Source organism: Vespula vulgaris, chromosome 21, assembly GCF_905475345.1.
Source record: "Vespula vulgaris chromosome 21, iyVesVulg1.1, whole genome shotgun sequence".
Taxonomy (NCBI): domain Eukaryota; kingdom Metazoa; phylum Arthropoda; class Insecta; order Hymenoptera; family Vespidae; genus Vespula; species Vespula vulgaris.
Genome location: NC_066606.1, coordinates 589,369 through 605,144, shown reverse-complemented (window position 1 = coordinate 605,144; position 15,776 = coordinate 589,369). Strand labels below are relative to the sequence as shown.

Sequence of the window (15,776 nt, the reverse complement as noted above, 5' to 3'; positions counted from 1 at the left end):
AAAAATTATTAAATAGAATTACTAAAAAAATTCAAAGCAGGCATATGAATTCTTTTTTTTAGAAATCGTTCAAGTATTAAACATTTCGTTCGAACTCTCGTTTATAATTCATAAAGATTTCAATTACATAGGAATTTAATTTATTTGCCCAATGAAATTTTTATATCTTTCTTTTTTCTATAAAGATATGATTATAATTATACTACGTGAAATATTCTATGTTATTTTTTGTAGCATATTGAAGTACACCGCAGATGTTTTAATTACCTAAAAGAAAAATTAAACTTTCAAATTCATTCAACTAGATCCGTCATGCGCTACATCATTAATTTCATTTACTTTATTAATTACTCACATCGCCAAAAGTGACAATAGAAATTTGCATAAACTTTCCGGCAGTTAAACGTACCACAGAATTGGATCTAAGTATTATTAAAATAAATCCGCGTGCTGTGCAATCAGGAAGAAGATGCCAATCGCACGCGTAAGCGACGTCACCTACTTGCAGGCACTATCGAGAAATCTAATTTGATATCGAGTTTCGATTTTACTACATAATTTCGATCAAGTATTAGACGCTACCTGGTGTGAGAGTTTCTCGCTAAGAAAACAAAATACGAAAATATTGAACATCATGGAGACAAATACAAGAAAGTATGCTATGGTATTTTTCGTATCGTTGTTCTCCCACTCCTGAAAAATACGAAACTTTTTAAACGTAAAACGGACGAATATAATTTGAGCGAAAGCGTGCGCTCCTTTCGAGATATCGTAGAGAAACAACAAATATATGTAGGTGCGGAATGTTTTCACAAAAGTGTTACTAGTTTAAAAACTATCGCATTACTATAATCTAAATGATAACAATGATGAGCGGTGTCGCGATTACGCATACAATAACAAAATAATACATTAATCGTGTATTATATCGAATCTTGGCATACCGTGATACAAAAATATCCCAGCAAGCACATATTTAATGTGCAACCCAAAAGTTCGACGAGACATATGCGATTAATCACGTTCTCTATATATTCTATAAAACTGTAATCAATGGATTTCTACATATCTCGTAGAGTTCTGTAAAAACTATTTTTAGCTTTTTCGTACCTCAAAGTGCGCACATGGAGTCCGACAATGTCTGAAAGTTGATAACGCGTCGACTCGATCGAAGGTATCGTGAAGGAATCTTTCATCCATGCCATCATCATTGTCAGTTGGCCACAAGCATGCATAATAAAAACCGCGGCGAGACTGCAAGCGCACACGACGATGGAGCTGGTGATAATACCGGAGAATAGTTGGAGTCCATATATGATCTCGTAAGCCGGATTATATCTCGTGTCCACTATCTTGCTATAGCAAGGACAAGGTAACGGATGCAAATAGAACGTATGATTTTCTATGGAGACAGGAACGAGTGACATTCCTTTGACCAGGTTATAAATGAAAATGCCGCCGCAAGTAAAACTCGTACAAATAAGAATAAAATAATGAGCACTGTTGGCATGAGCCAACATGATGTCACGATCTTTCGATCTTTCAACCGTACGCCAGTCTCTTTCGATGTGATCCAAACATCGACGCACGTTTCCTCGGTGGAACAAGATGTAACTGTATTTGATGACACCCATAAGCCAATAGCTCACTTGACCGAGTGCCTCCATTCTTGCTTGCAAGTTCTTTTCCTCGAGGAAAGCGTACAAAGTACATGGTACAAAAGTAAAGCATATTAAAGAAAAAGAAAGAATGATCAAAATCAGAGAACGTAATTTTTCAATTGAAGTCTTTGTCATCGACGATTGCCAAGCACCCATCGACGTTAACAACCAACGTATCAATCGAACACTATATTCGTTGTCGTTAACATAAGTAACATTGACTTCATTTCTCTTCGACGTATCTGTCAATTTGTCCATGATCGTCGTACGAAAGCACGTCGGTTACTGATGATATTCTACGTTCCATCGCTTTCACCCTCTTTCGCGTAACTTAATCTCATTATTTAATCTCTACGCTTGCGCGAACGAAACTTGTCTGTAGATAGATTAATACGAGGAAGAGTACAAGGATAGTTCGGCATGCTAATCGATACTCGCGATTTCATGACTGACACGTGTGTCTTTGAATTTGTCGAACGAAAGGTGAGATAGAATTTGAAATTTTTAGCTATGCCGAGATATAATATTTTACATTGTATTTTATAATTTACATCGTTATCTACAAGAAAAGAAAACTTCGGAATTCTATTAACGTCGATCTTGCGTAGATATATCGATTATCGTAATATTCACTGTTCGTGCCTCTTCGTCCTGTATCGGTCGAATTTTATTCTGTCAATGTTCTCAACATATTCAAGTATGCGAGCGATGATTTGATAATCTGTGAAAAAGAAATACAAGATATTTTCTAGGCAAAAGATATAAGATACATTTAAGTAACTCGACACTCACATCGCCGAAACTGGTTAGCGATAATTCTATCAAATATCCTGCTGTTAGATTGTTCGGTGAATTAGACATTGCAAGGATTAGAACAAGGCCGCGAACATCTTTCCATGGTAAACGATACCAGTCGATCATGTAGGATCTTTCTCCTACTTTTTGGCACTGTTACAGGATTTCTTTTGACTATTCTGTGATATAGATCGATGAACATCTTAATTTCGATTTAATATAATTGCAAGTGTTACTTTTACGACCAGTGTAAACAAATTTTCATGATTCTAAAAATATAGACTATAAGATAGAAATTCATATTATACCTGATCGGCGAGAAGTTCACCTATATAACAGAATATAAAGATATTAAATGTGACTGATACGAATAAAATGATATAGGTCACACGACCCATGGTTTCGTTATATTGCCAGCCCTGTGAATATAAATATTGATAATTATCTTTTTATGGGTTACGCTGTTCATATCGCTTATTTTACCGTGATACAGTAATATCCAAGAAGACATATATTCATGGTACATCCAACAACTTCGACGAGGGATATTTCATTCAACACTTCCTCCGTGAGCGATATAAAACTAAAACGTGTTATGATAAAGGTAATACCTTAATTACACAGAATAATATTCGAGAAAAAATCATGAAATTAACACAATAGTTTTCTTTGCTAGAGACAATGGCTTTCTCTTTACTTACTTCAATGCCCGGACATGACGTTGGACGATATCCGCAAGTCTCTCTTCGATGGTATCGTTAGAGTCTTCGCGGCCATCAACCAGATTTTCCAAACAAGAGATAATCAGCTGCAATTGTCCACAAGCGTGCATAGCAAAGGTAGCGGCAAGTCCGCAAGCAGCGGTCGTAATAGAATGGGTGAGGAATCCTGAGATACACTGAATACCAAAGAAGATCTCGTTGATTGGACTACGACGCGCGTCGACAATGATTTTTGCAACGGGATAAACGAGAGGTCTGTAGGTGACATTGCTGTCCATCTCGGTTATCATTCCTCTCGCAAAAGGTACAGCTATGTAATAAAAAGCAGCACTGCTGTACATGAACGTTGCACAAACGATAACGATACGACGGCTCAAATTTGCATTTTCCTTCATTATCTGGAGATCCTCGTTGTGTTTAACTTTTTTCCAATCCCATTCGATGTATTCGAAACATTGACGAATATCGTTTTCTCGTATATTTAGAGCACAATATTTTATGATCGCCATCAGACAAAAACTCAATGGTCCAGTAAGTCGTAATTTATCATAGGTATCCTTTACCTCAAGTGTCAAATATAATCCACATGGTATCATGAGGAAGATAATAAGAGCGTAACAAATTGTTTTGTTCAATCGATGCAAATAAATCTGACAGTACGAAACATCGGAAGATTTTGGCCAAGCACCGATCGATTTTAAAATCCAACGATTCAGCTGAACATTAAAATTCGCATTCTCATCAAGATTATCTCGCATGCTTGGTACGCACAACACATCAGCCATGATCGATGTTTGAATGAACATTCGCCACTAAGTAACTGTTCACGATTTTGCACGTAACAAGGCTCGCCTGACCGTACGTTACGTAGTAAGCACGAATACGCGCCTGCGCTATTCATTGAAGTTCCTGCGGCAGTATTCGTCGAAGGGACGTAACGATAGCTTAGTGCAAATAATGGGATCTATGTGATATCTTACGACTTATTACGCGTATGACGGATTATAAGGGTTAAGGTATGTAAAAGGAATATTTCTCTGGACAGAATAACGAGTTAGATATTTGTTAAATCCAAGAAACGATATTGTGATTTAATCAGATTATCTTGGAGATTATGTTCTTTTACAATTTTACAACTCGATAATTTCAATTACGTCAATGTCCGTAACATATTTAAATAGGCGACCGACGATTTGATAATCTGTCATGAAAGAACGAATTAAGGTTACCTCTTTCAATTTATATTTTCAGTACGTACTCACATCGCTGAAGCTACTTAAAGAAAGCTCCATGAAATTTCCAGCCGTCAATTTCGTTGTTGTTCTCGACATGGCGATTAGAAGAATAAGAGGTTGACTTTTCTTTCCTGGTAAACGGTACCAATCGATCGCGTACGATCGCTCTCCTAATATTTTACACTAATAGAAAACGTATTTTCTATGAATTTATCTTATTATACTGATTCCATTTAATGAATTACAAATAATTTAACGAACCTGCTCCATGAGAAGCTCCCCTATGTAACAGAATATGAAAATATTGAAAGTAACCGATGTAAGAATTATGCCATACGTTAGGCATCCTAATCTTTCGGTCTTGTTCCATTCCTGTACAAAAACATTTTGTTGTTCATTCGTCATTCATTTTGTTATACCAAACGCATACCCACCATGATGCAATAATATCCAAGCAAGCACATATTTAAAGTACATCCTACGACCTCGACTAGAGAAACCTCATGTAATAAGTTTTCAGTGAGCGATATAAAACTATAAAAAAAATCTTTTACAGATAAAACAATATGGCTATCTTCTTCGAAGAAAAAGTTCAACGAAAGAGAACTTACTTCAAGGTTCGAACATGCTGTTGAATGATACTCGCCATTCTTTCGTCCACGTTGGAACACATGTCTTCCCGACCATCCAACAAGTGTTCCAGCCAGTTCATCAGAACCTGCAGCTGTCCGCAAGCGTGCATCGTGAAAACGGCTGCCAAACTGCAAGCACCAGCTGCGATAGAATGAGCCGCAAATCCGTAGAGACATTGAATGAAAATAACAATTTCGTTTGTCGGACTGTAACGAATGTCCATGAGGAAGCTAGCAACGGGAAAAGGAACTGGCCTATATGTTATGTTCATATCCGGTGCAAGAACCTTTCCACTCATCAAAGGTAAAACAATGTAATAAAAACTAGCAGCACCGTAAGTGAAAACGATGCAAATGGTCACGAGACGACGTCCAGAGTAAACTTTCTCGATCATTATTCGTTCGTCCTCGAAATGCGTTGTTTTTTTCCAGTCCATCTCGATCGACTCGATGCAACATTGAATCTCTTCCTCTCGGATAGTCAAGAAGATATACTTGAGAATGGCCATCGCACAGAAACTCAATGGACCTGTAAGCTTCAACTTGTCATAGATATTTTCGACCTCCAAAATCACGTAAGGAGCGCAGGATACAAAGACGAAGATCATCAGGAAGTAAAAGATCGCGCTTTTTCCTCTACGGAGACACCTGTCCTTCCAAGAAACCTCGATAGATCCTCTTTTCAATGGCCAGATACCCAATGGCTCCAAAATCCAACGATTCGGCTCGGTTGTGAGATTCGCGTATTTTTTGTAGTTGTCGCCGTCGTCGTTCGCGTAAGTATAATTATCGTATTTAGTAATCATAGTTAACGTGATATCTCCACTACCTCTCAGCTATTACTGATAGTACTAGCATTATCTTTATACGCAAGCAGTCATTGTGCGCCTGCGTTGAGTCGAGCATTGAGTTATTTCTTATTCCCCCCTTAATATAGGAAATACGTAATCCTGACTTTTTAACTTAGAAATAGCATGAGAGAACGATATTAAACAATCGTCTGATTTACTTCGAAAGAAATCGATTCTTTTATGCGATACGTTACTCATTATACGCGATTATATTCGATTACGTTTTACGCATACCTTCTGTTTGTTTTTTTAACATTAGAAGACACGATGTGTACAACTTTTTCGGGTCGGTGGTTGAAACGAAACCGATGAACACGATGCAAGTGTTACTTTGTTTCATGCGATGATAAGTAAAATACTACTTGCGAGTATATCGCAATTGTCGAACTGTTGAAATGAACATTGAAAATATGGTTTGGGTATGAATGAAATGTCGTTCATTTATGATGTTGTGATACGAAAATGAAGTATAATACGAAGAGGAATATTAAAAAAAGGTAATAAGAACGTTTACAAAGCGTTTAAAAAATCTTTCGAACTAGGAAGAACATTTTCATTGAGCGATAAAGCAGAGATCATTTTCAAAAAAATTTCGAGCCACGTTCATTGAATAATCGAACTCATTTACTTTTCTAAAGTGAACTTTACTTTTTTCAAATTTCTCTTGATCGATATAATACACGAAGCCGTCTGAATAGTTCCTTAACATCATCAATTATGAATTCTAAAGTGATTATAAACAATAAACCGGAAAGGAAAAAACGATAATATGAAGGGAAAACGATAATACAACATTGTGAGCATGAAATACACTCGAAGAATATTGTGTGCTCTTAGAAAAGCGTCAAATGTAATAGATAATACTCACGATGGTTGATTGTTTCTTGTGCAAATGATTGTGCACATTTATTAACGGAGATATCCACAAGAAGAAGAAGAAACTTCTTCGAAAGTTCTGCATTTCCAACATGATTTCATTTTGGAGTATTGGATATTACATACGACTAAACTTAATAACTTTTGCATATATGCTAAGTAAATATTTTATCTTACCATAATAATATAATATAGTATTATAGATATAGCAAGCGTAGATATCGCTATCAAGATATTCATCAAGCACAGCAGTCCTATTATTTTTTCGATGTCGAGTATAGACTTGCAGTCAACTCGTTTAATTATTTTCGTTGAAGTATAGGTATTTAAAAAAATTATCATTATAAGATATTTCCGTAATGTTGATACACGTGCCTACGAATCCGTTTGTGATGTTGTACAAGATCGTCGATGTGTTTATTCGTTGTCTTTTTGTCGATTTCATTTATCGTTTTAACAACGTTCTTCATTTCTTTAATTAAAATGTTTAACTGTCCGTAGGCGTGCATAACGAAGAAAGTTGTTTCCGCAAAAGGGATCGACCCTTCTATGCGATACGTTACACATGAATATTATTTCCCTATCGCGATCACGTTTCACGGATAGCTTATATTTATTCAGTTTCTGGATTCTATAAAAGTACATAGAAACAATGTTCTCAGTCACGCACGCACGATTTATCGACAATCAATTACTGTTCTAAAGCAAATTATCAAGTATGATATTATTATGTCATTTCAATACTTAGAATTATTGATTCTGATTATTGGAAAGCGAATGTGCGTCTGTTAAAACGAACATTGAAAATACGGTTTGGTTACAAATTAAAAGACTGATAATGTTGTTTCTTTTTTTCTTTTCCTCGTTGCTTTCTTTCAAAAGCAAACAATCTAATAACTATTGAATCAGGTCTTTACTAGCATGAGTAATGTATTTTAAATTGCAAACGTACGAAGCATATTCAAGTAGGCGCCAGCTGACTTAATAACCTAGATTTAAAAGTAAACATGTTTAGAGAATCAATTAATATTTTCAATCAATAATTTTAGAATCCTATCAGCTATATTTGTCCATTTGAATACTTACGTCGCAAAAACTACTTATAGATAATTCAATAAAATTGCCAGCGGTCAGTCTGGTGGACGAATTAGACATCATAATTATCAATACTAGAGCAAGACTTTTTCTTTCCGGTATCCGGTACCAATCTATCATGTAAGATTTTTCGCCAACCTTCACGGTCTGTTACGACATTTTTGCAATTAGTATTCAGAACGTTTTGCGTTAATTTTTCGTGTCTTTTGAATTTGTCTATTTTCTATCCCTATTCGCGTTAATCTCGTGTGCCGTATAAAAATTTTACGTAGTTAACGCAAAGGCTTTTTTATCGTATAATATTTTAATCGTATTAAAAAAATTTACGAAAAATGATCGAAGGAAATACCTGATTGGCAAGAACTTCGCCTATGTAACAAAATATGAAGATGTTAAACGTGACCGATGTTAGTAATATTAAATAAGTAAAACTATTGAGTGGTCGTCTAATATCCCATTCCTGCAATTTATAGATAAAAGGGATAAATAATATATACAATGTAAATTTGTGGGTAGTGTTAATAGAAGCAAAAAGGAAGCGGGAAGAAGATGAAAAGAAGAAATGAAAAAAAAATCGTTCACGTGCAAGAATGATTTATTTAATGGATCGTATGCGTACCACCATACAATAATATCCGAGGCAACACATGTTCAATGTGCATCCCACTAATTCAATGAGGGATATTTCTCGTATTATTTCTTCTGTGCGTTTTATGAAACTAAAATATAAAAATTCCGTATTGACGTAAACGTAGCTATTATCGATAGAAGATACCCAGTCTGGGTGAGCTAGAAATAAAGCGTGCAAGTGATATCGTCGAAGGAAAGCAAATATGGTATGGCATAGAACAAAACAGTAGACTCACCTGAAAGCACGCACGTGCTGTTCGACGATATCAGCCAACCTCTTGTCGAGCGAGTCCGAGACATCCCCTCGACCGTCGACAAGATATTCAAGCCAGGACATGAGTATTTCAAGTTGACCGCAAGCATGCATCGCGAGAAGTGCGGCAAGACCGCAGGTAGCTACGGTTATATTGTGAGCAACGAGACCGGAAAAGAGTTGAAGAATGTAAAAAATTTCATTGAGTGGACTTAAACGAGCATCCGCCACGATCTTTGGTATAGGATATACGAGAGATCTGTACGTGATGTTTTTCTCTTCGTCAAAAATTTTTTGACGTGTCATTGGCAAGGCTATGTAGTAGAAAATAACGCCGCCGTACATAAAGACACCGCAAATCATTATCAGTTTACGTCCGAAATTTGCGTTCTCGATCATAATCTTTTTATCTTCGAGATATTTGACGTTCCTCCAATCGATCTCGATGCAACCAATACATCTTCGTATATCGTTCTCGCGAACGATCAGAATAAAATATTTTATAGCCGCCATCAAGAAAAAGCTGAGCGCGCTGCCAAGTTTCAAATGATTGTACAAATCTTCTAGTTCAAGAACTAAATACATTCCGCCAAATATCAAGATGAAACTTAGTAGCATGTAACAGATTACGATTGTAATCATTTTTAGAAAAACCTCGAAACGATCGTTTTCAGAAATTTTTGACGAAGAAGGCCAAGTACCGATCGGTTTCGATACCCAACGATTTAAAGAAACGCTTAAATCAACGTTTTTCTTAAAATTGTCAACCGTGAAATTATCCATGTAGTGTCGATAATACAGAACTGTTCGTCTAGTTTCAACGTTAAAACGTTACTGAATCTTTGAGACATGACTAGAAATGTATCGTTGATCGAATCAGTTTTGCGCTTGCGCTAATTTCATACTGCCTATCTTTTCTTTCGTAGATGACATTATAGTTCGATCCCTTGTTTTAACATGTTGCGAAATAATATCGACTCTTTGTACTTGATCGGTGCTTCTTACCAACCTCGACAACGTACTACGCCTTTTTCGTGAAAACTTCCAAATTGATCAAGATTGCTTCAATACTCCTTGTGCTCTTTTCTTCTATATATAAATTTTTTTTAATTCAAACACATTGATAAGACAAGAATGCAAAACAACGTAATTTATCATTTTTACGATAAAAGGCAAGAAAAGCAAAACGAATTCTTGTATTCGTCGATTTTTTTTCTCTCAATAAGTTTGTTTATTCTCTAAATTTTGTTTATTCTGTTTCTCAATTTGTATGAAAAGTTTTTAATTCTATCTTATGGAACTTTTACAGGATTAAAGCACCATCCTACTACGAAATAGTGCTTCGAAGATTATTAAAATGTTCTGTTTTAATACATGTTCAAGTGCACCAAGAACGATAATTTGTCCCTACTTCTATTATAATCTGTCATTCATTGAAGTGTCGCATATTTGCTAATATTTTAGAAAACTTGCATCAATTCAAATTCCTCGAAGTACGATTATAAAAACTGCGATTTCGATCTTGCATTTCCATACTAGATACTACTTCGAAGAATGTTGAAATATCCAACCGAGGTTTTAATAATCTAGAAAAGTTAGACCGTACGATGATCATCGAGAGTCTTTATACGAATAACGAAAACCATGTTGCCTTTATGAATGTACTTACGTTATTGAAATTGGTGAGTGACATGACCATCAATTTACCAGCTACGATTTTTATCGGATGATTCGAGGCAAGTATCATCAATATTAGACTTCGAGCGCTTCTCGTTGGAAGACGATTCCAATCAAGAGTACAAGACGTTATTCCGACTTTTATACCCTGTGGAAAGTAATAGAAAAGTCATTATGAAAAGATAAAAAAAATAAAATAAAAAGAATAAGACGATAGGAAAATCGAAGATAATAAAATTTCCCACCTGTTCCGAAAGAAGTTCACCAAGGTAGCAAAAAATAAACATGTTGAAGGCGAAAGATAGAAGAAAAATGAAATACGTAATTAATCCGGTCGTGTCACTGTTTTCCCACTCCTAGGAATCCGGTAATTCTTTTATTAGTTTGACGTTATTGGTTCAATGTAGAAGTAAAACGCGTACCATTATAACGTAATACAAAACAAGACAAACGAGACTAGTACACCCCAAGATCTCTACCATGCACATGTATTGCAGGATCTCTTCTACTTTCTTTACGAAACTGAAAATAAAGTATTCTTGAGATATGCATTTGATATATTTTTACAGAGGATCATCGTGACAGAGTCAACTTTTTAAGAATACATAAAAATTTACGAAAGAAATATTTCTTTTTATGTGTTAACTGATAAAATATTTGTATGTGTTTTTGTTATATAGAAAGAAAAAATGCAGAATCATGTACAAACGATGTAAAACGTTAAAGTGTACGACTTACTTCTTGGATCGGATTTGATGTCGAATTACCTCGGCGATACGCGTATCTGGATCAGTATCGTCGGTGTCGTCTTTCCCATCGACAATGTTTCTCATCATTCTCATAAGAATTTCAAGTTGCCCACACGCGTGCATGATCAGAAAGGTCGCTAGACCACAAACACCACAAGCCACCGAATAAACGACGAAGCCAGCAAGAAATTGTCCAAAGAAGACGAGCTCGTAAGCTGGTGATTTCTGCTCGTCGAATATTGCGAAGTAACTTGGACATGCAAGGGGTCATATTGTGAGGTTACCGATTATGAGTTTGCCTTTTGAAAGAGGTAAGATAGTACGATAGGACATTCCAGCGCCATATAGAAATGATGCTGACATAAGCGCCAGAGTCCTTCCCACCTTGGCATGCGACATCATTGATTCATAATCCTTCTTTAGTACCACCTTTTTCCAGTCTTCCCTTACATGCTTCATGCATTCTTGAATCTTTTTCCCGCGAGTCATTAATATAGTATATTTCATAGCGTTTATCAAACATGAGCAAAGAGGACCTATGATCTTGAGCCTTACGCGTGTATTCTGTTCGATTAAAAAAATTCGAAGCAGACCTGGTATGAGTATAAAGGTAAAGAGAAAGTAACAAAAGACCTTTGCGAAATAGCTATAGATCTTTTCGATATTAGAGCTTTCTTTATGGACTGGCCAGGCTCCGATAACTCTCAAAATACCACGACCGATTTTTATAGAATAATTTAGAGCGAATTCGATTCTATTAGGATACGCGATAACGTAGGATTCTTTCTCTTCTAAGTGTCTCATTTCAGGTATGATCATATCTCGGCTGGACCGTTCTTATCAGGATCTCGAGTTTCACTGAGCGAGCAGCGTGTAAAATGTAGATTGGACTATGAGCTTTACGCTTGCGTACAGAAGCGTATCACAGAGGGAGAGTTTGTTTCAATTGTAAAGTGCACTCCGACCGTCACGACTTTCGTAACCTGCCTACTGCGATAGTTACAATCTACGTATGTAGATAAAATATATTCAATGACAAATAATTACAATTCGCTTTAAGAAAATTTATCAACAAATTATACAAATAGTAAAACTTTTGAAAAACATTTTAAATTGTAATTTTCATTGATTGGATCAATGCTTTTTCAATGCCTTTTCACTTCTTCGTTTCTTTATTTTCAAGTTATTCTTCGAAGCTCTTTCAGAACAAAGTATTTTAATAAAACGATAGAAGTCGCATATTTTTGCAAATAATGCAAAAATATCAACTAAATATATATTTGACGTATATCCTAGATTAATTTTCTCAATTAGAAAAACCTTGTGTAATAAATTCTCAATGAATGATATAAAGTTAAGAGGCAAAATCTGTTTCAGATAAAACAATATGGTTATTCTATGAGAGATTAACGATAGCGCAGTTAATACAAGGTTTGAGCATCATATCGAATAATACTCACTATTCTCTCGTCTATGTTGGGACTCATACCTTCTCGATCATCCAACAAGCCCTCCAGCCAATTCATCAAGATATGCAGCTTGTCGTAGATATTTCCATTTTCTAACATCACGTAAGAAATGTAAAATACATAGACTAGAGAAGATTATAAAAAGTAAAAGATCGTCTTTTCTTCTATGAAAAGACATGTCCTTACATGAGACTTAAATTCTTTCCAGAAATTATTTTTCAATGGTTTCAGAATCCAGCGATGTAATGAGATTTAGGTATTTCTTATAATTGTTGCCGTTCTTGTTCATGTAAGTATACTTATCATATTTATCAGTAACATAAATTAACGTAAAATTTTCACTAATGAAAGTAACTTATATATATGCAATCATTACGTTGAGCCGAGCATCGATCTTTTTCATTTCTTTCTTAAGAAAGCAGATACATAATCACAACTTCCTAAGTTAGAAATAGTGTACGAGAGCGTTATCATCCGAATTCTACAAAAGGAATCTATCCTTCTATACGATACGTTACACGGGATATTATTTCCCTATTGCGATCGTGTTCTACTTATAGCTATTTATTCAGTTTCTGAATTCTATAAAAATACGTGGAAACAATGTTCTCAGTCACGCACGCACGATTTATCGACTATCAATTACCCTTCCGAGGCGAATTATGAAGTATAGTATTATCATGTAATTTCAATACTTAGAATTATTGATTTTATTATTGGAAAGCTAATGTGCGTCTGTTAAAATGAACATTTAAAATACGGTTTGATTCAACATGCAAAAATGATTTATTTACTCGATCATATGCGTACCATCACACAATAATATCCGAAGCAACAAATGTTCAGTGTGCATTCCATAAACTCAATGAGAGGTACTTCTCGTATAATTTCTTTTATGCGTTTCGATGCTCTTTACCAACCTCGGCAACGTTCTACGCACGTTTCATGAAATTTTTCAGATTGATCGAGATTGCTTCAATATCCTTTGTGCTTTTATCTTCTATATATATTTTTTTAAGCTGAAACATAGTGCTAAAACAAGAATGCAAAACAAAGTAATTTATAATATTTACGATGAAAAGTAAGAAAAGCAAAACGAATTCTTGTATTCATCGATTTTATTTCTCTTACTAAGTTTGTTTGTTTTGTAACATTTATATGCGCAGTTTCTAATCGTATCTTATAGAATTTTTACTAGATTAAAACTCGATGCTACTACAAAGTAGAGCTACGCAGAATATTAAAATATCCGACTGCTGATTTGAACACCTGTCAAGATTATATCTCATTTGTAATTAATGCAGACTATCGATGACAATTTCAAAGGATATTAGTACTTACCGAAGTAAAATTACTCAATGTTAAATCCATCACCTTGCCTGCTACCAACTTCGGAGCATCATTCGACGCAAGTATTACCAATAGCAAATTTCGAACAGATTTAAGGGGAAGATTATGCCAATCCAGTGTTCTTGACATTAGATGAACTTTCAAATTCTGGAGAATAGATTTCGATAATGACAAAGAAATGTTGAAAACTTGTGGAAAAGTCGATCAAAAATTGATTGAACATATTAATATAAAAAATACCTGGTCGGCCAAAAGTTCTCCGATATAACAAAGAATGAAAAGGTTGTATGTGAACGTTACCATGATTATCGTATGCGTTACTATAGATATCATGCTATTAATTTCCTATAAATTCATTAACAAGTTACGCATATTATGAAAGGAGTAATATGTACCTATATATTTATTATTCATTGCATTTAAATTTAATATGATATTAAAAAGCTCGAAATAAACGGTATGATGACAGTGTTCGTAAAAAGAACAAACATACAGTGCTCATAAATGATATCAATAAAATATATAAAGAATCTGAATGATCGAATAAAAAAAAGTTTGCACGACAAAGTGATGAGTGACAATGCCTTCCGTATACTCTCTCTCTCGCACTCTCTTCTTTTCTTTTCTTTGTATTACCATAGCCAAAGAGTGAAGGGAGATGCAAATACAGAATACGCAGCCCGCTACTTCCGCTAAACACATGTACTGTACGATCTCTGCTACTTTCTTTATGAAGCTGTAACAAATAACCTAAGTAAATAACAATAAATACATATGGTACAATATATACATATGATAATTAGCAAAAGTGATTATTATTACTAGATAAATACTTCTTACATTCTAATTCTGAGTGTGTCTGAGTATACTCATAAAATTCTTGCTTGTTCTCCTACTTGCCTTCTGGTTTTTGCTTGATGCAAAATTGCCTCGAGGATGAGTTCGTCAGCATTCCCAACGTCCAAGTTCATCGTCTCGATATCTCTCATTTTTCTTATGAGAATCTCAAGCTGGCCGCAAGCATGTAGAATAAAGTATATCGTCAAAGCAAATACAGTCGCAGAGATGGTGTAAATAATGTATGCAGAAAGAACGTGATTGAAAAAAACGATTTCGTAAGCTGGTGATTTCTGCTCGTCAAAAATTCTAAAATAAGTTGGACAAGGCAATGGTCTTATGGTTACGTTATTTACGATTCTTTTCCCTTTGACGAGCGGCAGTATCATACGGTTCATAAAAATACCGATATAGGTCAGAAGAATTGAGAATAACGTCCAATATCTTCCAAGTTTGCCTCGGGATATCATACTCTCGTAATCCTGTTGCAACAAGATATTTTTCCAGTCCTCTTTCGTTTGCCACAAACATAATTTTATTTCATTATTATATTTCATTAAAAGAATATATTTGAAAAAATTTGTGAAATTGGTGAAAAGCATGGCACAAATTCTGGTCCTCGATCGTAAGCCTTTCGATATGAAAATTACGTATTGTAGGGTGGGTAGAAAAAAGAATAATAAAATGCAGCAATAAAGAACTTTTATAAATTGGTGGGAAATTCTTTCGAATGTAGAAACATTTCCATCAAGTGGCCAAGTACCGATCATTTTCAAAAGACATCGTGTCATGTACGTCGAATAATAATACTCATTCCCGTTTTTAACGAAGACTTTATTTTCTTGAGGTTTCTCTTGAACGATAGAATACATGTTTTATACTCGTTTATTCTAAATTTCGTACAGTTCTTTAACACCACTAAACTATGACTATCAGTTCAAAAC

The 15,776-nt window shown here is 35.0% G+C and overlaps 3 protein-coding genes and 2 pseudogenes across 3 annotated transcripts; all 5 read right to left on the bottom strand.

Annotated features, from left to right (window-relative positions):
- Positions 1–372: 372 nt before the first annotated feature.
- Positions 373–1,919, bottom strand: LOC127071243 (uncharacterized). The gene is made up of 2 exons (XM_051010282.1): positions 1,111–1,919; positions 373–693 (listed from the first exon to the last, which is right to left on the bottom strand). The coding sequence occupies exons 1-2, from the start codon at positions 1,917–1,919 to the stop codon at positions 660–662; spliced, it is 843 nt and encodes a 280-aa protein (XP_050866239.1). The 3' UTR covers positions 373–659.
- Positions 1,920–2,236: 317 nt separating this feature from the next.
- On the bottom strand, positions 2,237–5,851 carry LOC127071466 (uncharacterized). The gene is made up of 11 exons (XM_051010766.1): positions 5,025–5,851; positions 4,848–4,947; positions 4,675–4,785; positions 4,441–4,596; positions 4,333–4,379; positions 4,041–4,122; positions 3,158–3,990; positions 2,940–3,039; positions 2,765–2,875; positions 2,454–2,609; positions 2,237–2,382 (listed from the first exon to the last, which is right to left on the bottom strand). Exons 1-11 carry the CDS (start codon positions 5,849–5,851, stop codon positions 2,329–2,331), a joined length of 2,577 nt encoding a protein of 858 aa, XP_050866723.1. The 3' UTR covers positions 2,237–2,328.
- A 1,826-nt stretch (positions 5,852–7,677) lies between these two features.
- LOC127071465 (odorant receptor 22c-like) lies at positions 7,678–9,533 on the bottom strand (annotated as a pseudogene).
- Positions 9,534–10,162: 629 nt separating this feature from the next.
- On the bottom strand, positions 10,163–11,995 carry LOC127071241 (odorant receptor 43a-like; annotated as a pseudogene).
- A 1,664-nt stretch (positions 11,996–13,659) lies between these two features.
- Positions 13,660–15,704, bottom strand: LOC127071464 (odorant receptor 82a-like). Its single transcript, XM_051010764.1, has 5 exons — positions 14,896–15,704; positions 14,632–14,731; positions 14,236–14,340; positions 13,987–14,142; positions 13,660–13,914 (listed from the first exon to the last, which is right to left on the bottom strand). The coding sequence occupies exons 1-5, from the start codon at positions 15,702–15,704 to the stop codon at positions 13,861–13,863; spliced, it is 1,224 nt and encodes a 407-aa protein (XP_050866721.1). The 3' UTR covers positions 13,660–13,860.
- Positions 15,705–15,776: the final 72 nt, after the last annotated feature.

Bases quoted from the DNA above. Each gene is read 5' to 3' on its own strand.
- LOC127071243 (XM_051010282.1), bottom strand. From the start codon at position 1,919: ATGGACAAATTGACAGATACGTCGAAGAGAAATGAAGTCAATGTTACT. The intron at 694-1,110 runs GTACGAAAAAGC...CGTATTTTTCAG, and splicing joins CTCCATGTGCGCACTTTGAG to GAGTGGGAGAACAACGATAC.
- LOC127071466 (XM_051010766.1), bottom strand. From the start codon at position 5,851: ATGATTACTAAATACGATAATTATACTTACGCGAACGACGACGGCGAC. The intron at 4,597-4,674 runs GTTCGTTAAATT...GTTTTCTATTAG, and splicing joins GGGAGCTTCTCATGGAGCAG to TGTAAAATATTAGGAGAGCG. The intron at 4,380-4,440 runs GTGAGTACGTAC...CTTTCATGACAG, and splicing joins CTTTAAGTAGCTTCAGCGAT to ATTATCAAATCGTCGGTCGC.
- LOC127071464 (XM_051010764.1), bottom strand. From the start codon at position 15,704: ATGTATTCTATCGTTCAAGAGAAACCTCAAGAAAATAAAGTCTTCGTT. The intron at 14,341-14,631 runs GTAATACAAAGA...ATGAATTTATAG, and splicing joins CCCTTCACTCTTTGGCTATG to GAAATTAATAGCATGATATC. The intron at 14,143-14,235 runs GTATTTTTTATA...TCTATTCTCCAG, and splicing joins GAGAACTTTTGGCCGACCAG to AATTTGAAAGTTCATCTAAT.